The sequence below is a fragment of the Mus caroli genome, chromosome 1 (assembly GCF_900094665.2).
Source record: "Mus caroli chromosome 1, CAROLI_EIJ_v1.1, whole genome shotgun sequence".
Lineage (NCBI taxonomy): Eukaryota > Metazoa > Chordata > Mammalia > Rodentia > Muridae > Mus > Mus caroli.
In genome coordinates this window covers 113,304,306-113,327,005 of record NC_034570.1, presented here as the reverse complement: position 1 = coordinate 113,327,005, position 22,700 = coordinate 113,304,306, and the positions used below count along the sequence as shown (strand labels likewise).

The 22,700-nt window shown below is 41.8% G+C and overlaps 1 protein-coding gene across 5 annotated transcripts in view; it reads left to right on the top strand.

The window, feature by feature from the left end:
• Positions 1-21,863, top strand: part of Insig2 (insulin induced gene 2) — a 29,129-nt gene extending 7,266 nt beyond the window's left edge. For 2 of the 5 annotated variants that reach the window (XM_021150062.2, XM_021150000.2), the window contains exons 2-6: positions 6,245-6,620; positions 13,825-13,949; positions 18,889-19,055; positions 19,232-19,331; positions 20,251-21,863. In XM_021150062.2, the coding sequence (XP_021005721.1) occupies positions 6,377-6,620; positions 13,825-13,949; positions 18,889-19,055; positions 19,232-19,331; positions 20,251-20,292 (678 nt within the window). In that variant the 5' untranslated portion in view covers positions 6,245-6,376 and the 3' untranslated portion in view covers positions 20,293-21,863. The remainder of the gene's footprint in view (positions 1-6,244; positions 6,621-13,824; positions 13,950-18,888; positions 19,056-19,231; positions 19,332-20,250) is intronic. The other 3 variants (XM_029476614.1, XM_029476609.1, XM_021149934.2) reach the window with 3 other exon arrangements.
• Positions 21,864-22,700: the final 837 nt, after the last annotated feature.

The window sequence follows — 22,700 nt, the reverse complement described above, 5'->3', positions numbered from 1 at the left end:
TGGTGGTGCACACCTTTAATTCCAACTCTTGGGAGGCAGAGACAGGCGGATTTCTGAATTCGAGGCCAGCCTGGTCTACAAAGTGAGTTCCAGGACAGCCAGGGATATACAGAGAAACCCTGTCTCAGAAAAAACAAAAACAAAAACAAAAAGAAAAAAGTTTCCTATGTGATACCTATGATGTTTGTGTGGTGTTTGTGCAGAGAGGTGGAAGGAACTCTGTTTATGGAGACAAAGTGGTTGGCCCAGACATGGCTGCCTGTTAGGTTGATTGGCCACCTTGGAAAGTTAAGCCAGGTTTGGAGGCTCAAGTCTAATCCCCACACTCTGGAGAACAAGGAAGGAGAATCAAGAGATTTGAGGCCAGCCCTGACTACATAAGTGAAATCCTGTTTCAAACAGAAAAAGAAAAGGACATATTAGCCTATCTGATTTCATACAATGGAATTAAAAACACTTGCCTATTTATTACCATTGACTCATTAGGAGCCATTGAGGTATTATGCTTAAAATATATATACTTTTTATGATCTAAGTTTTTCAATAAGATTAAAAATTTTGGAGAACCTAATTTCATTTTTATATAAGAATAATACTTAAAATATAGGTATATTTGTTTCAAAAAACTGTTAATAGCCAAAGAATCTTTAAAATAAATTATGCTGTATTTGTTCCCAGAGCCTCTAGCATACCCCACACTCCTAGCTAATGCTGAGATTATAAGTGTGCTTTTAAATTTTTATTTAAAAATTTTTAATTTGCTATGACTGGTCATCAGTGGTGGTGCAGGGAAGAGGGGGGGGGGGGCTTTCATGAGACAGCACACATGTGGAAACAAGAGGACAACTTTGAGAAGTTAAATCTTTCCACTTTGGGATTCTGGGATTTGGCTCAGGCTGTCAGGCTTGTATCACAAGCTCCTTTACCCTCTGAGCCATCTCCCCAGCCCATAAAACATAGTTTTCTCTGAAAAGAAACTTCACTGTTGTCTAGGAGGTAATGAATACTTCCCTGGAACTGCCTATGTGTTTGACCAACCAGATTATTGTACGTGTTTACACGTTAAGAGGACCCAGAAATCACTTCTCCCAGCCCAGATCTAGTTTTCTGTTTTGTTTTGAGTCAGTGTCTCATGTATCCTTGGCTAGCTTTGAACTTACTGTGTAGCTAAAGACAGCCTTGAATTCCAGATCTTCCTGTCTCCACCTCCTACGTGCTGGGATTATATCTCTGTTCCACTGTAGTAGTTCTTTCTTGATCTTGTTAATTCATCTGCAGACTGTGTGTGTGACACTATAAAAGTGACTGCGAGAACTGTTAGGTTGATTGGGCCGGCCTGCATCCGTCCATCCCTCCGTCCATCCCTCTCTCCCTTTCTCCCTCTCTCCCTGTCTTCCTTCTTCTGCCCCCCTTCCCTCCTTCTCTTTCTCCCTCCTTTTTCTCCCTCCCTCCCTCCTTCCCTCCCTCCCTCCCTCCCTCCCTCCNCCCTCCCTCCCTCCCTCCCTTCCTCCTCTTCTTCCTCCTCTTCCTCCTCCTCCTCTACATTTTCCTCCTCCTCCTCCAAATTCTCCTCCTCCTCCTCCTCGTTTTTGTTTTCTGACAGGGTCTCAGTAGCCCAGGCTGGTTTGAAATTCACTGTGTAGCCCAATCTGACCTCGAGTTTGGGGTGCGTCCATTCAGCAGGGTTGGGTCGCCACACCTCATCTGATATGATGGCTCACTGTTGACTTTGGATACTGGAGAGTTTTGAGTACGTGTGTGAACTCTGAAAAAAACCGCACACATACACATTTTTGTTTTTCCTTTGCATGAAGCTCAAATACAGCCCGGAATAGATGGTCTCCTGGCTCCCTTCCAGTCCTAAAATTTTAGGACATTGATGTGAAATTTTGTAGCCTTTATTTTTGTCCCTGGTAATTATATATCATTGTGCTATGATATAACCACACTTAGTCTTTTGGTTCTGCTTCAAATAAACATGAAACAAATGCTGTGTTATTTTTAAAGTAAACTTGTGGGGGTGAAGTGGGAAACAGAAGAAGGGCTGCCAGGAAAGGTCGAATAAACAGCAGTGGGAGAAAACACAAATAAACAGCCCAAAATGTCTGCAGTAGACCAGCAGAGTGAGAAGAGAAGTCTCCAGCAGTCAGCAGCTCCATTGGAGGACAGAACTCCCCCCAGGGCATTTGGAAATTATGTGGCTACAATTTGGGGCATCACAAGTGGGGGAGGTCTGCATTTAGTGGGCAGGAGCCAGAGATGCTAAATAATGCCATGCTCAGAACAGTTTCCACCAGCAAGGGATCCTCTGACCTGAATGCCAAGGCTTCTCTGACAGGTTCTGACCAGTTATCTCAGGAGGTAGGTAAGACCAGCTAATTAAAGTTATTTATCCTTCTAAAAATACTATTGAACTAAAGGTATATGTTGCTGTTAATTCTGCTTTGGAAAAATTCACATCCAGAGCAAGTGGTTTCTTGACTCTTACTCATGCTCTGTGGAGGGGTAGGGTGGCTGTGCCTATATAGAGTAAAGGAAGCAGGTTTGCTGTTGGTCTCATGCAGTATGTAAGGGAGCCATGTGAGGTATTTTGTTTGTTTGCTTGTTGCTATTTTATACTTTAAAGCATTTTTTCACACTGATGTAGTATATTTATATTTTTATTCCACAGGGCTGGGAAATGGGTCAGTGAGTAAAAATCAAACCCTGGGTTTGGTTCTTAGCACTACACAAACCTGATTTGGTAGCACATATAATCTCAGCTCTAGGAGTAAGGAGTACATTTAGAATGGGTGGTGGAGGTGGGAGGATCTGAAGTTTAAGACCAACCTTGACCAGCTTGTGAAACCCTGTCTTAAAAAAGAAAAACCTGTTGTTTAAGTGTTCATTAAGTGGCATTGAAAATTATGGGTTTTCATATTTCATAATAGCTATTTCTTTAAAAGTTTCTTACTACATCTATTTATTCTGTGTATCTGTGTGTCTATGTGTGTACGTGCACTTGTAGGCATGCACATGCCACACTATGTGTGTAGAGCCCACAGGACAATGTGCAGGAGCTGAGTCTTTGCATCTACTGTATGGGTCCTGGGAATCTAACTCAAGTCATCAGCCTTGGTGGCAAGCCCCTTTATCTACTGAGCTGTCTTGATGGGCCCATATGGCTATGGACCATATGTAAGCACTGTTCTGAAAATAGACATTGAGTTTTGTTGTAAAATTTTCATTTAAGGTAGTTTGAAAAGTACACACTTAAAAGGCATGATTAAATGACTAAGTTCCAGATTTGCCTTTCTAAGGACTGCTGAGCCAGAGAGTTTGATCCTAGAAGAATGAACCTGGCTTAAGCTATGTGGAGCAACTACTCCTGTGGGCTAAGCAGGAAGCTTGCTTCATGGAGAGATACAATAGAGATCTAATGGTGAATAAGACGGACATAAAAAGTTTATATCCTATAAAGCAGCTCTACAGAGAATTACAAGCTAGCTATTAGAGGTTCTGTCTGTGTGAGATGGCTCAGCGGGTAAAGCTAAGTGTGACAACCCGAGTTTGAGCCCCCAGGACCCACAATGGTGGAAGGTGAGAACTGACTTCCATTAATTGTCCTCTGACCACCACACGTGCATTGCGGCAAGCTGGCCCACTCGCATATACATATAAAATGAACTTCATTCAGGTAAAATGTTTGAGGATTCACAAGCCATGTCCCTTAGTTACTGACTTACAGAGATGCCCAGGATATTGTGAAGCAGTTGTGTAGATGTAGTGTAGTTGAGTAAGACAAAACTAAATGACAGAAGAGACGCCTACTTGATATTTTCATATTTCAAACCTGTTAGTATGCATTGGGAACAAGGACCTGGCATTTTGAGAAACTTACCATCATGATGAGAGCAAGGGATTTGATTCAAGCCATGCCTCTTGCTAGGTGCATAGACGTGACCTTTGCTTGTTTCACTTGTAATACACTTAGCTCTCAGGGTCATTGCTGTTATTATCAGTGTCATTATTTCAGTTTTTGAGACAGTATCATTATACAGCCCAGGCTGGTCTTGAATTCAGTACCTTCCTGCTTAGACCTTCAAAGTGCTGGGATTACAGATATGCACTACCACACCATCCTGTTAGTGATATTTTGAGGGTTAAATGAGTTGCCCATGTCAAGTGCTTGGATTATTACATGCAAAGGCTTGTCACTTATCTTTAACACACACCAAGGATTGCTGCACTAGCTGGTTAATTTGTATTACTGCAAGGAAATACTGAAAGCAGGCTAACTTTGTAAAGAAAACAAGTTTACTTTATTTAGCACTCTGGAGAGTCAAGGGTGTCAGTAGTTAGCATCATCTGTGCTCTGCTGAGGACCTTAGTGGATGGCATGAGTGTGCTTGAGAGGGTCAGATTGCATTACCAGATAGGGAACAAAAGGGTCTGGGATCCCACAGTCTCTTCCCTCCCAGGACATTGCCCCCAACTAGCCTAAGAAATTCTGTTGGTGTGTGTGCCTGTCTCCTCCCTTTTGAAAGATGTTTTATAGCCCAGGTTGGCCTCCAGCTTTCTGTGTAATTGAGGGTGACCGTTAAAAAAAAAGGGAAAAAATAAAAGAAAATATACTGAATGTCTTTTATGGTGACTCAAAATTACTCTAGCAAATGTCTCATACATATTGACTCTGTTCAACCAATATTAAGGATGTACCCCAAGAACTAGTTAATTTTTAGCTGATTCAAATCTGGAAGTTAACTTTTCCCCTTTTTCAGATATGAACGTTATAGGATTGCTATCTCAAAAAAACCCATAAACCCATAATTTTAAAAATACTTGTTAAGGTCATCCTATGACACATAATCTCAAGAGTAGGGATTTTCTCTAGGTATGGAAATTCTATTGTTTAATACAATGTGTCCAACGGAATGGACCCCATTTCATATGGTTATAACTTGAACTCAATCAACTCAGCAGGTTGTAGTTATTATATTTATGTACTGATAACAAGTACACATGTATGTGACAATAATAATTGAGTAAAATAGGCCATGAGTTTGAGAGGGACAAATGGGAAGGAGACCTTGAAGGAGATGTAATGGAGTCAGACATATTAAGGGTTAAAAATCAATGTTGGTTCAATTCAGAGTTACTAATGATGCCCTACGTTTAAAACTGATAAACGGGAGTGGGTGGGTTGGGGAGCAGGGTGGGGGAGTATAGGGGACTTTGGGGATAGCATTTGAAATGTAAATGAAGAAAATATCTAATAAAAATGCCTTAAAAATTAAATTCTTGATCATTGTTATAAGCATGTACCCCCACATAACCCCACCTTCGCCTCTGGGTTAGATCCTACCTCTTCCCAATCTCATCTCCCAACAAGAGTGAGCCCTAAACTGACAACACAGCAGTCTCTTGGGGAGATCCTAGCTGGAGCCCAGCAGTCGGCTTAGTTAGAGGAGTGAATGAACCCCCAGGCTGCCCCTTAAAGGTGGTCACTGGGTTGTGCTGCATTCTCTTGGTGCTTTTCTTCTGCTTCCCCTACTGGCACAGCAGCATAGTGCATGCCAGAGGTAGACAGTGGGATCTGCCTTAGTCCTCCAATGTGGTTTTGTGACAGAGCTAGACCAGCCAGAGAGCCTGAAGGATCCTCCTGTCTCTCCCTCTTCATCCCTGGCATCCCAGATGCTTGTCAGCACACCTGGATTTTTTATATAAGGGCTTAGATCAGATCCAGGTCCACGGACCTGTGCTGTAAGCACTTTATCACTGAGCTTTCATCGCAGACCCTATTGTTGACAACCCTCTCTTTTTTAAAGATTTGTGTGTGTTTTATATTTATGATTGTTTTGCCTCCATATTTGTATGTGTATCACATGCATGCCTGGTGTCCACAGAGCCCAGAAGATGGCATCACTCCCCTAGAACTGGAGCTAGAGGCGTGTGTGAGCTGTCATGTGGGGGCTGGGAACCTAGGTCCTCTGCATGACCTCTTACTGCTGAGCCACCTCTCTAGCTCTAGATGAGGTCTCTTAAGTCACTTGTTGTATCCTAGTAGATACACATGCAACATTTTTTTTACAACATGCATATAAAGACTCCTTTAAAGGATTTTCTTAATTAAGTAAATAATTTAAATAAATTAGTGAACACATTTATTGTTTCATTCTGTTTCCGCTTAACTAGTACTGAAGTGTGAAAACGTGTGCAGTCCTGTATCAGACCCAGGCTGATTCTTTATTTTTATCTCTTGTAGGATTTCTGGTAGGTCCCACGTTCAGACAAGATGTACCATTGAAACATTGGTCTGCTTCACTTCACAGTTCACCTTTTCCACTGGGAAGCCACATTTTGTTTTACGGCTTAGGCCTACTGAACTTATGAAACCATGGCGGAAGGAGAGACGGAGTCACCTCGGCCTAAAAAGTGTGGCCCATACATTTCCTCTGTCACCAGCCAGAGTGTGAACGTGGTGATCCGCGGGGTGGTACTCTTCTTCATTGGAGTGTTCCTGGCATTAGTGTTGAACTTGCTTCAGATTCAGAGAAACGTGACACTTTTCCCACCAGATGTGATCACGAGCATCTTTTCATCTGCCTGGTGGGTACCACCATGCTGCGGCACAGCCTCAGGTATGCGCAAGGCAGTTCTGTGTCGCTTACACGTGAATGAGGTATTGCTTAAGTAACAATGTGTGTGTGTGTGTGTGTGTGTGTGTGCACGCACGCGCATGCGTACACACATGCGTGGCTGCACATGTGGGTGGTGTGCATGAACGTATGTATGTCTGCACGTTGAGGCCAGAGGTCAATGTTGGTTGTCTTCCTCAATTATTCTCTAAATTGTTTTTTGAGACAATCTCTCACTAAACCTGGGTAGACTGACTGGGTAGACTAGCTGGCTATTGAGCTCCAGGGACTGCCTGTCTTCACCTCCCTAGCACTGGGGTTACAGGCGTGTGTCACCGTAGTGACTCTATAATAGATGCTAAGGATCTGGCTTGAGGTCTTCATGCTTTTGTGGGAAGCACTTTACCCCCTCACTGAGGATATAAAATTAAATAGAGTGCAGTGGACCTCTGTGAGTGAAGTTTGATGTTCTTGGCCTGTGCATGCAGTCACATAGTGTGTCCTGCTCCCCCACGGTGGCATTTCTGTCATACCCAGGCACTAACCTCATTCCTTTGTATCCCAGCTTCAGGCTGCAGTGGCTCTGCTTTCTGTCCTCCAGGCTTATCTCTGCTTGCTCTGTTGTCCTTGGAGTCAACCAGTAGGTACTCTCGGTGCCTGATTCCTGAACCTTTTCAACTGAGCCATAAAGCCAATTCTCTTAGGGGTGAAGCATTTAACATCTCTAAGTTATTTTGATAATATTCACTGCTGTTTAACATTTTTATATAAGCAAACACAAACTTAATAAGTAGAATAATTTTATTCAAGTTGAGAATTTGATGTTGTATTTTTAGATTTTTGTGTATGCTTTTATCCTTGCTGCCTGGTTTTTAAATGTAGCAGAAGAATAGTAAATACTGGAAGACATCAATGAGGTAGACTGTCTTAGCTTAAAATCCTAGTAGTCTTCCTAGAATGACTTTGACCATTCTCAGGAATGGTTAAGTGAAACATGTCCTGATGTTCAAATGACGGTGAGCTTCTATAATGGACAGCTCTTTAGTTGTATCTAATGCCAAGGTCAGTGGGTCAACCGTGCTTTATATAACAAGTAATAGAAGGTAGTCATAGCCATGTGGGAGAAGATGATTGTAATTCTGACTGTGTATGCTTAGTGTACATGAATGCTTTATGACACACATGGGTACTTTTGTCCTACATCCTAGAGCTAGAGGTTGCAGGCATGTCTGTCCAAAGCTGAGGTTGACTTGTAGGATATCTTCAAGTAATTTTGTGAAACCTGCTGAACAATGATGTAACCCTGCTACATGAACAGATGGATATTCTTGCAGTCAGGAAGGGAAGTCATCACTGCCTGGTTTCCCCGGGTTATCATTCTCTAAGAAGTGGTCCAGATAGACAATAGAACTTGTAGCTTATTCTTTGCTCTATCTGCAAATTTACTTGTATTTTCCTTTACTTAAACTCAGAAGACGATACATTCCCAGTAGCTACTAGCTCTTTTTCCCTCTCCAAGATGTAGCTTAGTCTGCATCCCCCTGACTTAAGTTTCTTAGACCTATCAGCTATCCACACCAGGGTCTCCAGGTTCATCACTTTACTGTAAAGAAACAGGAGTCACCTGTCCCTAGGAAGCCAGTGGCTTCTTGAGGCATTGCTGGGGAAGTCTCACAAGTTTCTTTGGATTATTCTCCCTTTTTCTTCTCTTCCTCCTTTTTTCTTTTTCCAAGAGAATATTTTGGGGGGGATTTCTGTATTTTTTTTAATTAAAATATGTTTGGTTTTCCCATTCTCTATCCTTGCCTTACTCTCTCAGTTTCATGACCCCTATTTTTTTTTTTAGATTATTTCTCTCTCTCTCTCTCTCTCCCTCTCTCCCTCCCTCCCTCCCTCCCTCTACTCTCTAAATATAGAAACACAACCTGTTTTGTCCACATGTATTTGTATATGTATATATTTCAAGTAAACACAAGATTTGTATTAACTGTTTGAGAATTTCATATGAAATTAACTGTATGAGAATTTTGTTGTTTGTTTGTTTGTTTGTTTGTTTTGAGATAGGATCCCACTGTGTAACTCTGGCCTGGAACACATACTATAGACCAGGTTGGCCAAAACTCTTCAAAGATCCACCTTCCTTCACTTCCTGAGTGCTGAGAGTAAAGACCTGTGCTCCCATAGCCATCACATCTAGTACATTTTGTTTATATTCACTTCTTACTCCTGCCTTATCCCCTCCCACATCCCAGCTTCATATTCTTACTCTTGACCCCTCTTTTGTAATCTCACAGAGTCCAAGTACAATTTGTGCTTCCTATATACCAATCCATTGGATAGTGGCTGACCTGCTTGGGGCCACATGCTTAAAGAAAACTGATTCTCTCTCTCTCAGCTGTCAGTAACTCTTCAACTAGGGAAACTGTTTCCTGCTCTGTGCTGGACCATTGACAGGCTTCTTCATATGCAGGCGGCGGCAGCTGTTGTGAGTTCACTAGTATAACAGCCCTGTAATGCCCAAAAGATAGTCTCATCAGGATCCTCCCTGACCATTGGTGCTCATAGTCTTTCTATCCTGACTTCTTTGATAGTTCCTAAGCCTTGGCGTGAGGGACTGTGACATAGATGCCCCATTTGTGGCTGAGCAGTCTACAGACACTCTCTCTTTTTTGTGTTAACTGCCATCTACTGCACAAAGAAACCTCTCCAATGAGAAGTGACAGCTCTACTAGTCTATGGCTATAGTGATGAAGGTTTACAGGGTAGCTTGATAAGATGTCCACTTAGCAAAATAATAGTAGTAGGTTCAGCCCTGGGGCTTGTGAACTCACCAGCTCTGTGTTCTGGAGAGTCCCCAAGGAGCCTTTATCAATTATATCCTCCTATTGTCTTGTTATAATTAAGAAATAAAATAATGCATGCCATGAGGCCTCCAACTCACTCTGTAGGTGAGACTAGCCTTGAACTTCTGATTGTCCTGCTTTCATTTCCTGGGTACTGGGACTAGAGGTTTAACATTACCAGCTCTAAAGAATAAATACTTCAAAAGACAATTTCTGTATTGTGGGTAAAAGAAGTAGAGAAGTTACCTCAAAAATCACACAGATAGGTAAGCCTGAGAAGGTCATTTAAAGGATCCTGCTAGTTAAACAGTTCTCACCTCTTTCTTGGAGAGGTCTCTGTCCTTCCTTGTTCCCACCGTCCAAGGTGAGCCTACAGAGTTTACACTGGTCTATTGGTGTCTTGGCCCCAATTCCCTGGGCTTAGAGATTTTTCCTACCTTGATTTTGACTGACACCACTTGTCTGTGTTCTGTTGAACTCTCTGGGATATAAGAATGATTGTCTCTGACACAATGTGGTGGCGTGGTTTTCCTGATTCACTACCATGCTCAGGGTTAAAGCCTTCTTGTGACATTTTGTAATACTCTGACTCTTTCTGGACCCCAAGTTCCCCTTCATGTCGAGCCTTAGAGTGTCCTGGTAATGCTGCTGGTTTCTGGATGTACCTTAGTCCTTCAGTCCTTAGTCCTCCCTCTGCTGTGAGATTGTTTCCTCCCTTCTGCCTGCAGGGTCACTTGTATGGAAACTTTCTAGACAGCCCAACACCTTATTTCTCCTCATGTGCAGGAACAGAGTAAGAACCCCTCCATATCCAGTCAGGACTTAACAGCATTCAGTAGTGTCCGTCACTTTGCCATGGAAACACATCCTCTTGTTTATTAGTGTGTACATGTCTGTGCCCACGTGTGTCTGTGTGTTGGTGCACGCACACGTGCCAGAGGACAAGTTCAACTGCTACATCTCAGATGCCATCTACCTTGGTGCTGGTGGTGGTGGCATTATTTTGTCTTTGAGACAGTCTTTCACTGGCATGGAACTCACCAAGTAGGGTAGGCTGGGCTGGCCAGCAAACCCCAGGAAGCTGCTTCATAGTACAAAGGGGTTTCAAGTGTACACCACCGTGCCTGCTGCGTGTGTGCATGTGTGCGTGTGTGTGTGTGTGTGTGTGTGTGTGTGTGTGTGTGTGAATAGATTCTGAAGATCAGACTCAGATCCTTGGGCTTACACAGCAAGCACATTACAAACTCAGCCATCTCCCTAGCCCTCTTTAAATCCCCAGGAAATAATCAAGAGCCAGATACATTATAGGGCTTAAGTAGTTGCTGAATGAAATCATGACCTGCCTCTGTTGTAGTCTTCCATGGAAGTGTGTCTTGCTGAGTACTGTGTTTTTTTTTCAGCCCCCCTTGTTGCTAGATGCCTAATTTAACTGTTCCTTTCCTGCCTCACTGCACTGAGCACAGTATCCTGAGAGAGTGATGGCTTACTACCAGTGCTTCACAAACCCCCTTTGTCTTCAGTCTTGGCAGACTGTTACTGGGAATCACTTAAAGACATCAGAAGACATGTGATTTTACATCTGAGAACCATCTGATTAGGCAGGATTGTATTTGCATATGATTTTACACAGCATGATTTTAAGTCTCTTGTTTTTAAAAAAAAAAAGGTGCAGAGAGAGAAGAGGAAGCCCAGACATACTCCACTGAGCTCTCAGACAGTGGAGCCTCACTGTGCTGTGTATACTCCTATCAGACTCTGCCATGCCTTTATTTAAAGGAAAGAAAGAAAGACATGTAATGGGAAGTGACAAGCTTTCCCAAATCCTTCCTCAGTGAGCAGCTGAGCACCGTGCATACTCAACAGATTGGGGTTTTTATTGGCAAATCCCAGGGTTGGCAGCATGGCCATTTAAATTCCTTCTTTGTGTTTTCACTTTCCCTTCTCAGTTGTCTCTCACTTGCGTAGTCAGTCTTACTGATTTACACCTTTGCACATACATGCCAGCATCTCTGCGTGATAATTCTTTACCAGTGGCATCAGCTGCTGAGGAAGACTGACTTGCAATACCTGTTCTGGTTGCATTTTCACTCAAGCACAGGCAAACAGGAGCAGGATGACATGGGGTTGAGGATAAATTAATTGATACATAGGTAGATAATAGATGATAATAGGTAGGTAGTAGATGGGAGGATGGTAGATGACAGGTAGGTAGGTGCATCAATATCACTATTCATCTATGTATGTGTATGTGTTTATTATACAGAGAATTGGGGAATGACAAATGAGCTGTTTTGTGACAGCCCTTGAGGAAAAAATATCATTTAGACATGTTTCAATTATTAGGCACGCTTGTCATTTTAATCATGTAGAACTTTGAAATTCTGTCATTTAAACCAATGGGATTTTTCATTAGTGTGTTTTAAACAGGACCATAATGTAGGTTTTCTTTGTGTGTGTACATGTGCCTATTGGTGGTATGCAGAGGCCTAAGGATGCCCTGGGTTGTCCCTCCTCAGATACACCCCACCTTAGATTTTCTTGTTTCGGTTTGCACTCCGTTCTTCGGGCTTGCAAGGCAAGTATTTCACAAACTGAGCCATCACCTAGGCCCTGAAATTTGCAATTTTTAGCAGCCATTGGATCTCTACATTGCTGTGATTTGTCACTGGTCTCAGGATGGTCTGTGAGCCATCAATACTCACCAAAGCTGAGGTAAAAAGAACGCAGTGCTCCAATCTCATTTCTAGGTGAAAGGAGCCAGGTTGTCTCTTCTGCATGCTGTTCCATTGCTCTGTGTGCCTGTGCTTTCTAATACTAATTACTTTCCAGTTTTCCTTTTCCTTTTACCTTTTTAATTTTACATTTTAAATTTTTAAAAGGATGTGTGCTTTTGTGGAGAGATGGTGCAACAGTTAAGAGTGTTTAATGCTCTTTTAGAGGACCTGACCTGAGTTTGTTTCCCTGCATCCATACTGGGTGGCTTCCCCCCTTCTCCTGTACTTCTGGAGATCCTATGCTTCTAGCCTCTGTGGGCACCCAAATGCACATGCACATACTAGCAGGCACACGTGCATATGTAGACACAAATTTAACAAATAATCGTTACCAAATCAAAAAATGTTCTTGTGGCTTGGGAGATAGGTCAGTCAGTGCAGTGCTTGCCTTGTTAGCATTTGGTTTGACCCCTCAGAACTCACATTCAAAACAAAGGAAAGGGAAGAAAAGCGGGAAGGGCTGGGAGAAAGAAAACCGCTAGATAGGGTGGTGCCTGCATGTAATTCAGTGCAGACGAGGTGGCTGCAGCTGGGGCTCTGGGGCTTACTGGGCTGCCAACCCAGCCTACTTGGTGAGTTCCAGGTCAGTGAGAGATCCTGTTTCAGACAACAAGGTAGGTGGTGGCTGAGCAATGACACCCTGGCTTTTTCTTTGGTTTCTACATGGCTTCGTGAACACATTCAGAAACATGCACAAAATATACACATAAATTTCTTGTCTTTGTTATTAACTAAGTTATGGATAGACTGAGAATGGTTTAGATCTTAGTCATGGATATCTTGCTAGTCAAGAATGTTGTTTCTCAAACCAAGAGCTGTCCACTGAGATGACATTTTCTTACCTTTTAACAGCAAATTTACATGTTATCTGTAAATTTGTTTTTAAGACAGTGGTCTGACTATGTGTTAAGTAGACTAAGATGACCTTGAACTCCGTGATCTTCTTGCTTTTTCCTCCAGTGCTAGGGATAAAGGTGTGCACTGCCATGCCTAGCAAATTTGTAATTCTCACCATATCCTTTCTCCTTTCTGTGTGTACAAAGAGCCGTACCTGAGAGGTCTGTGAGAAGATGAGGTGGACAGCAGAGTCAGGAGATTGCTGGGCACAGACAGGAAGCCAGGCAGGGCTGATCTGCATCACATGATGGTCAGGACCTTGGGAGCCTAGTGCAGAGGGGACAAGGTTGAGTGAGCTCACAAGTCTACCCTCTGGCTTCTCTTTAGATCCTATGTGTTTATAGCATATTTAAGTACTGTGTTGTTTGAGGAGAACATACTGTGGACTGCGTTGGGGCTTTCGGGTCTCTAAGGTACTGTTAGGAACTACGTGAGTTAGTGTCTCTGGCTCCTTATGAGTCACTCCTCAGTGTGTGTTGCCTGTAGAGTGCTGCAGCTTCTTCACAGCTTTCTGCAGTGTGCTGCCACTCTCGGTTCCCTTGGAAGGTAAGTTTAAAGATGCAGTGGTGGCCAGTCATCTGGGTAAGTCTCCCTGTTGGAAGAATCTAGAAAGCAGTGGCTGTGGTGATTGTGTAACTTACTGGCTGCCAGTGCAGTGCCGCCGATGACTTACTTTTTTTATTCTTTCCACAGCTGTGATTGGGCTGTTGTACCCCTGCATTGACAGGCATCTAGGAGAACCTCATAAATTTAAGAGAGAGTGGTCCAGTGTCATGCGCTGCGTGGCGGTGTTCGTGGGTATAAATCATGCCAGTGCTGTATCCTTTCTGAAACATGCGGTAACAAGGCAGCCTACAACCTCTCTGCCATCAACTCTGATGGTCTCACTCAGTCTAAATGTTGGCCCAGTTGCTGAGATACCAGGGCAGCAATTGTGAGCTTAGAGTAGGGGTAGATATGCTGGTTTTCAGTCCTGTGGTAACACTCTGCTCCTTAGGCCATTAAATTCCTTACATGTAATTTTGTTAACTCAAAAATTGAATTTTCAAAGCCCCTTCTCCTCATTTCTTTCCTTTCTTCATTTAGGGTTTGCAGGTAAAGACCCTGGTAGTTTTAGGTACTCTTTTAAAAGTCTGTTTTGAAAGAAGTTATATTGTCATTTATTGGTTATAGTCAGCACCAAGAAGCACCCCCCCATACACATACACACACACACCTGTTTATAATATAGGCTCTTACTGTGCTAGCTAACTCCAACTGGTCTTGACTTTAGACCCTTCTGCTCCAGTACTCTGAGTGTGTTTTGTTTGTGGTTGGTTGTTTCTTTGGGTTTTTGTTTTAACACTTCTGGTTTTTAATTTTCATTTTGAAACATGTGATCAACTTGCTAAACATCTGTCAATGCAGTCTGGATTCTTACACTTTATATTGAGCCTCTCACCTGACCTCTGATCTGCCTTTGTTTCTTTTTAATAATTTTTATTGAGTTTGTTCTTTATTGAGTTTCATACACTTTGTATACAGCACACTCTGATCACTATGGCTATCTTTTCTCCTCTCTACAAGTCCTTTTCCCACATCCTTGACTTTTTCACGCTGTTTGTTTGTTTATGTGTTTGGAGATCCACTGAGTTCCGGGATCGCCTGTATGGCAGTACGCTTGAGAGTAGTCACTGGAGCTTGGTAGGCTCCTCAGTGCAGACACCTCTGGAAAGGACGATTGTCTCTTTCTCACAGTCTGCCAGTACCCAGAGTGGAGGCCAGACTCCACCTGAGCCTCTTTCCATCCGTGATTGACTATCACTAGGTCCCCTGTAGGCAGACAACCTTTGAGATTCTTTCTGCATTCGCTGTGTCATGTCCAGAAGACAGTATTTACTGCCCTTGTCATTGTCAGGCTCTTTACATCCTTTCCATGTCCTCTTCCTCAATGACCTTTGAACCTTAGAGGGAGTAGTGTAGATGTCTGTGTAGGAATGAGCATTCAGTCATCCCTGGTTCCGGGCACTTTGAGAGCCATCTGTTCTGTATTTACCCCCCAATTCATTTCATTGCAAAAAGAGGCTTCTGTGATTAAGGATGGGGACAGCAGATTAGTGTTTACCTATAGGTATAAATGCAAATATTTAGAAGACAGCACGGCACTGTGACAGTTAGCTAAACTAATGTCAACTCTAGGACCTAAGTCCTCCATAGCCTTGGGTTTTTTACTGTGTTTACAGTGCCAAATATGAATTCTCTCTTGAACTGAGTTTGGAATCTAAGCAGACAATAGTTAGTACCCTTATTACAGCGATACCACGAGTGCAGCTGTGCACAAATCTTGCCTGGCAGGTTGGTATTGTACATTGTAGGGCTCACAGCTTGGTAGGACCCTTTTCTCCCCCAGCATCTGGTGTAACACCTTCAGCTTTATGACAGCCAGCAAAGAGATGCTTCCAACTGAGTTGTACTTTGATTTTTATTTACCTTGCCACCAAGCAAAATATATGTTCTCTTCAGCAATAAAGTCTTATTACCAATTAGTTCTAGTAGGTAACCGAAAGGAATAGCAAGAGGAGCACAGCTCAGAAGGAAGTATCTTACACTGGGGTACTTATGCTGGAAAGCATCTAGCACTGGGATTTTCATTTAGCAGCCCTTGGTTCTTGGGACCAGCATTATCCAGAAATGCAGGTATCTCCCTGCTAATTTAGTCTCTCTCTAACTTTAGTTTTTAAATCGTCTTATAAAGTACTAAGCTTCTGTGTGACTGTTCCCTACAGTTTTCCTTCCTTGCCTCCCAGCTCTTCTGTGGGTACTCGGATCATAAACCGAGTCCTCCTACTTGCTGCATGCAATCCCATTCCCCACTGGGCTGTCTCCACAGTCTCACTGTTTGTCTTTTTAGGTGGAGGAGTTTAAATAGCCCTTTCTAGAATTTTAAATGCGGGTTTGGCTTTATTCATTTTTATCCCTTATTTCTAAGAGAACTACTTAAACATTGTAATCTTAGCTGCCACATCCATCCTTTAAGGAAAACCTAAACTGTTTACAAAATGTATAGTAAACATTTTTCATATTTGCCTGATATAACTCTCTCCTGAGAGGCTCTGCCAGTGCCTCACAAATTCAGAGGTGGATGCTCACAGCCATCCATTGTACTGAGCCCCCAATGTACACTGTAGGGTCCCCAATGAAGGAGCTAGAGAAAGGATGCAAGGAGCTGAAGGGGTTTGCAGTCCTATAGGAAGAACAACAATATGAATTAGCCAGTACCCCCAGAGCTCCCAGGGACTAAACCACTAACCAAAGAGCACACATATGGTGGGACTCATGGTTCCAAGCTGCATATGCAGCAGAAGATGGCCTAGTCAGACATCAATGGGAAGAGAGGTCCTTTGTTCTATGAAGGCTCTGTGCCCCAGTGTGAGGGAATGCCAGGGCCAGGAAACAGGAATGGGTGGGTTGGTGAGCAGGGGGAGCGGGGAGGGGATAGAAGGAGGGTGTTTTTTGGAGGGGAAACCAGGAAAGGGGATAACATTTGAAATGTAAATAAAGAAAATATCCAATTAAAAAAAGGGAAAAATTAATAATAAAGATTATCAGCAGGGCAGTGGTGGCTCACGTCTTTAATCCCAGCACTTGGGAGGCAGAGGCAGGGGAATTTCCAAGTTCGAGGCCAGCTTGGTCTACAAAGTGAGTTCCAGGACAGCTAGGGATACACAAAAAAACCCTGTCTCAATAAATAAATAAATAAATAAATAAATAAATAAATAAATAAAATTATCAAAGAAAAAAAAAGTTAGGTAGAGTTTGGAAAACTACAAGATACAGCCTCTGAAATTGATGTACTTGACTTATTTACCCTAGAAGCCTCCTTCCTGTGCTAAATTATTTAGTTAGCAGAGAAGGACCCTATTAGGATTGTATCCCATCATCCATTTATTTGAATGTCTCTTGCACAAAGGAATCAGTGCTCAGAACCCTGTGTTTCGGAGTATATATATAAGGATAGCCAAAAAAAGAGAGAAACTTGCTCAGATGAACTGTTAGTTTCTTGCTAAATCAGCCACTCACAAGAACTGATCTCTTTGCTTGCTTGCTTTTTGAGACAGTGTTTGTCTGTGTAGCCCTGGCTTTCCTAGAATTCACTATGCAGGCCAGGCTGGCCACAAATGCCAAAAGATCCACTTGCCTTTGCCTGAGAGTGCTAAGATCAAAGGTATGCACAACTATGCCCAGCTTTTAAAACTGATCTTAAGAGAGTAGCATACTGGGGGGGGGGGGGCGCTAGAGAGATGGCTCAGGGGTTAAGAGCACTGACTGTTCTTCTGGAGGTCCTGAGTTCAAATCCCAGCAACCACATGGTGGCTCACAACCATCTGTAATGAGATTAGATGCCCTCTTCTGGTGTGTTTGAAGTCAGCTACAGTGTACTCATATACATAAAATACATAAATAAAACCTTTAAAAAAATTAAAAGGAGAGAAACATACAGCAGTCCCCGATGCCAAGGATTCAGCTAGCGGGGGGTTGTATGCTTTAGTGAGAATGTGGTAATGGTGGTAGTGGTGGGGAAAGTGGAGTATCACTGGAATCAGGAAATGACTTCATGGGCAGAGACAGGAGAGATTGCTGAGGTTCTGGCAAGGCCAGCGAGTCTGCTCAGGTCAGCCAAGGTGGAGCCTCTGGGGTATAGAAAATGTCCTTTTAATGACACTCAGAATTAACTTTCTTAGTGTAATCCTCTAGCAAGAAGAAAAAAAATCAGAAAATTGAATTTGTAAGGCTTCATTCTGCTCAGAGATTTTTGAGCAAAAGGGGCTATACATTTGTGAATAGACTTAAGTGGGTGCCAGAAATAAAATATCTTCAGAGCAAAGTGCCCTGCTAGAAAGTCACAGGCACCAGAAGAGCTTGGCAGGGGGGAGATAATGTTCACTTCAAGGCTTTATCCTCAACAAATTAAAACTAGAGCAGTTGACATAATAGAAAGGGATGCTATGTCCTTGGTCCTCTTGTTCTGAACTGCATTATTATAAAATGTGTCTGTCAGTAAATCACATAGCCAATGTGCTACCCTGTTAAATAGCTGTCAGCTCTTCTATTTCCAAGTTCCTGTATGATTTTCAAGTAATTGTAAACCTTTTTGAGAAGTATTATTGGTTTTCTTTTCTTCCATCCTTCCTTCCTTTCTTAATTTTCTAATTTCTTTCTTCCTTTCTCTTCTCTTCTCTTTTCTTTTTTTCTTTTCTTTTCTTTTTTCTTTTCTTTTCTTTTCTTTTCTTTTCTTTTCTTTTCTTTTCTTTCCTTTCCTTTCCTTTCCTTTCCTTTTCTTTTCTTTCTTCCCTTCCTTCCTCCTTCCTTCCTTCCTTCCTTCCTTCCTTCCTTCCTTCCTTCCTTTCCCCCTTTCCCCCTTCCCCCCTTTTCCCCTTTCCTCCTTCCTTCCTTTCTTTCTTTTACCCCCAAAGGTTTGTTCTTTTCTTCAGATAGCAATACTATCTGAAGTGTACGTTCTAAAGAGTACTCTAGACTTTATAATGAGGAATGTGTATAGCCTATTTTTTTCCCATATTGGTTACAAGAAGGTAGGCTCTGTTAATTAATGCCCTCTGTGTTTGGCATTTAAACATAGTTTTATTTGTACCTAATGTTGTATGTTGTGTTAGAAGGTTGAGGACATTCCAGCAGGAACAGATTGTCTCGTTTTAGAGAAGTGAATTGTTGGTGTCACTGGCTTCCTTGTTTCTGATGGCTCCTTAGCACTGGTCTCAGAAAGTAGACTTCGACAACAACTTCCAGTTTTCCCTCACACTGGCTGCACTGTCAGTAGGACTGTGGTGGACTTTTGACAGATCTAGAAGTGGTTTTGGCCTTGGTGTTGGAATTGCTTTCTTAGCAACCGTTGTCACCCAACTGTTAGTCTACAATGGTGTTTATCAGTAAGTATTGTCCTTGTCACCTGGTTATTCTGTAAATCAGCAATAACTGCATTCAGAACCGAGGGTCGCAGTGGGTTTAGCAGGTTTAATATACAGACTCACTTACCTTCATTATGCTTGCCTTGAGTACCCTTGCCCTAGCTCTGTGGGTTATTAAAATATTTCTATTATTCTAGATACACATCTCCAGATTTTCTCTATGTCCGTTCTTGGTTGCCATGTATATTTTTTGCTGGAGGCATAACGATGGGAAACATTGGTCGTCAACTGGCAATGGTAAGCTGAGGCCATGCAGTGTGTGAGTTGCATGACAAAGTGGCCATCACTCAAGGGAAAGCATTGGCAAAAGTAGTGTTCTGTGACCTGTCCTTTGCACTTTAATTGAAATAAGTCATTAGGATGAATTTAATCTGAGGAATATTAATACTTGAGGAACAACTGGAGAGAAAAGGAAAAATAGGTTATGGGTAGGATGGTAGAATTTGTTGACCATATTTGATACTTGACTTTTGTTGTTTTGTTTTTATTGGTTTACACTTTTCTGTTCTACAAACAAAGGACTTTTTTTTTCTTGAGACTAGCTCTCAAGTAGCCCATCTGTCCTTGAACTCACTGCGTAGCCTAGGATGCCCTTGAGTTTTTGGTCTTCCTGCTTCTTCCTCAAGTGCTGAGATTGTAGGCCTTGCACCACTACACCGGGTTATGTGGTACTGGGGATTGAACCCTGGTTTTCTTCATACCCTCAGCCCCTAGGAAAAGAACAATGTTTAAAATGAAAAGGGCATAATATACATCATACATTTTGGTAGCTATTCTTTTAGAATATTGTTTTAATTATTATCCTTCATATTGTTACATACAGTGATTTGAAATAATGATTGAAATTCAGGTTTGTCCTAAGTTCATGGCTTGCCCTTGGCTGATCTTGGAGCACAAAAGAAACACACTGTGCTTATTATATATGCTATATTATATCATACCAGCTGTTGTTGCTTGCAGTGTGGAAATGGTTCTCTTTTTTGCTATCTTCCATTGTTGTCTTCACTTTCAGAATGCCATTATATAACTCTTGGTTCTTTGAGGAATAAAGTAAACACATACTGAAACATTCATTTTTAGAGCTTTTTAATTTGTTTGAAAGTTGCAATTCACAAGAGATTAATATGTTAACTTTTCGACCTTTTAATCTTTGCAGTATGAATGTAAAGTTATTGCTGAAAAATCTCATCAAGAATGAAGGGCAGACGTCTTAGCTGTTCTATGGAAGCCCTGGGAAAGCACCGTGGGTATGAGAAGTTCACCAACGGAGGACGCAGTTTTCCCTTGATTGTGTATGTGTATGGTGTGTGTGTGTGTGTGTGTGTGTATGTGTGTGTGTGACACACATGTTTTTGCAGTCTGTGATTGCTTCTGTAAATCAGTTACCAACCTTTCGGTATTTGATTTCAATAAATGTAAGATATCTGTGCACTACATGAAAGATATGTTTATGAGTACACGAAATTTCTAAGTTTTTTGAACATAGCATACATTATATCACAATGTCAATGTGCCAAACTTGTTGTTACTGACACAGAGAATAAGAATGCTTTGAACAATTTAGAAATTTACTGAAAGAGAAAAAGAAAGCTAAAAACAAAGCAAACAGAAAGCAAATGTGTAGCTGGCCGTTCCCTCTCACCGGCTGGTGTGCCTTTTCCCGTTTCTAATCAGCTGTGTTCATCACAGTACCCACATACGTGTTGTCTCTGTTGCTATCGTTTCAGAGTTTGAGTCTTATTATATGGTACTCATGAACTTCCATAGAATGGTTTTAAGTCTGCATTGTTATAGGGACCCAAAGAATACTTCCCGATTTCTTCAGAAGGATGTGTGATGGACAGAGGTGGTTATCAACATCACCCTGCTTTGAGTCTACATTTGGAAAAAAAATAAATGACTAAAATTAGGGGCTTTGTTTAGATGAATATGCTTGGGAATACTGTGTAGCCCTCTCTCTGCCACAGAAGCCAAAGTGATATTAATTGTCATTTGCTACTGAAGCTCACGGCTTCAGTACATGGATGAATAAGGAACACAGGCAGATCAAGGTGACAGGTCATACAGAACCTATTGGATTCTAGAAAGCAGGCCATGTGACTGAGCACCTATAGAGGGCCTGAGTGTGTGGCCTTCATCAGTGCAGTCGGAAGATGCTGGAACCTGCCTCCCTGTGTGCTGATGTCTATTACAAGGTCTGTCCTTGGAGAGTGTATGGAGGCACACTTCCCGCTAACAATGCCTGCCATGTATTTATAGGTTAGGTATATCAGCTGACTCTCCCTCGCTTTGCATTTCTGAAATTGTTAATTGTCTGGCACACAAGGGTAAATTCTTCTGACTACTGTGGTGTGGGTGTGCTTCTGTTTTAAGTGTGAGAGAAAATGTATTCATGTGTCTGTGTGTGCATGTGCCCATGCTTTCCTATAGTGTCAGGTAGACATTTTAATTTCTTTTAAAGCAGTGCTGTCAGACTGAAGTCTTGTACACTGGAGTGTAATGTGCTTTGTGTTCTCAGGCGGAGAGTGTGAACATCCCAAGAGTACTCCATACGCAATATGTATACACAAGCCTAATGGTAGTAGTGGTGACCACACTACTCTATTTATTATTCTGTCTTTCAGATGTTATTCATTTAGAACAAATAAGGTATATTTTTAGAATCAAATTTGTAAACACTATAAAATCTTTAATAAGTTATAAGGTCTATGATATGTTTACTTTGAAAATTGCTGTTGAAAGCAAGATGTATTAAATATGTAATTATCACCATGTGTTAGTCATTTTTATTCATGATAAATATTAGGACATTGTACTTGTCTTAGTTTGGGTTTTTCTGCTGTGAACAGACACCATGACCAAGGCAACTCGTATAAAGGACATTTAATTGGAACTGTCTTACAGGTTCAGAGGTTCAGTCCATTATCATCAAGGCATGGCACCGATCAGGAAGGCATAGTGCAAGACAAGCTTAGAGTTCTACATCTTCATTTGAAGGTTGCTAGGAGAAGACTAGCTTCCAGACAGCTAGGATGAGGGTCTCAAAGCCCATGGCCACAATGACACACTTCCTCCAACAAGTCCACACCTCCAAATAGTGCCACTCTGTAGGTCAAGCATATTCAAACCAACACAGTAGCATATGTTAATCTTACAAAATTAATATAGGTAGTTGGATGTGCTAAGAAATGATGAAAGAAACCTCAGCAAGTCCATTGGGATAGAATGATTATCAAATAAATATTATAATTTTAAACAAGAAAAGGTAATTCTAGCAAAAATAGTTTTTTAAACAAGAAAAGGTAATTCTAGCAAAAATAGTTTTTTAAACAAGAAAAGGTAATTCTAGCAAAAATAGTTTTTTATATTTTGAACCATAAATGTTTCTGCACTTAGGAATATAACAAAATGATGAACATTGTCAACCACGTGTTTTGTTCTCATTATTTGAACTTGTAGGAATTTGGACCTTTAAAATTGAGACTAAATTCTGAGAAACAATGAGATTCCCTAGTTAGAGTCCTCCTGATACTTCACAAAGTGGATTTTCTCCTACCTTTTCCTGGCTTCTGAGGGTCCAGCTCAGGTTGTCTGGCTGTGAGCTAG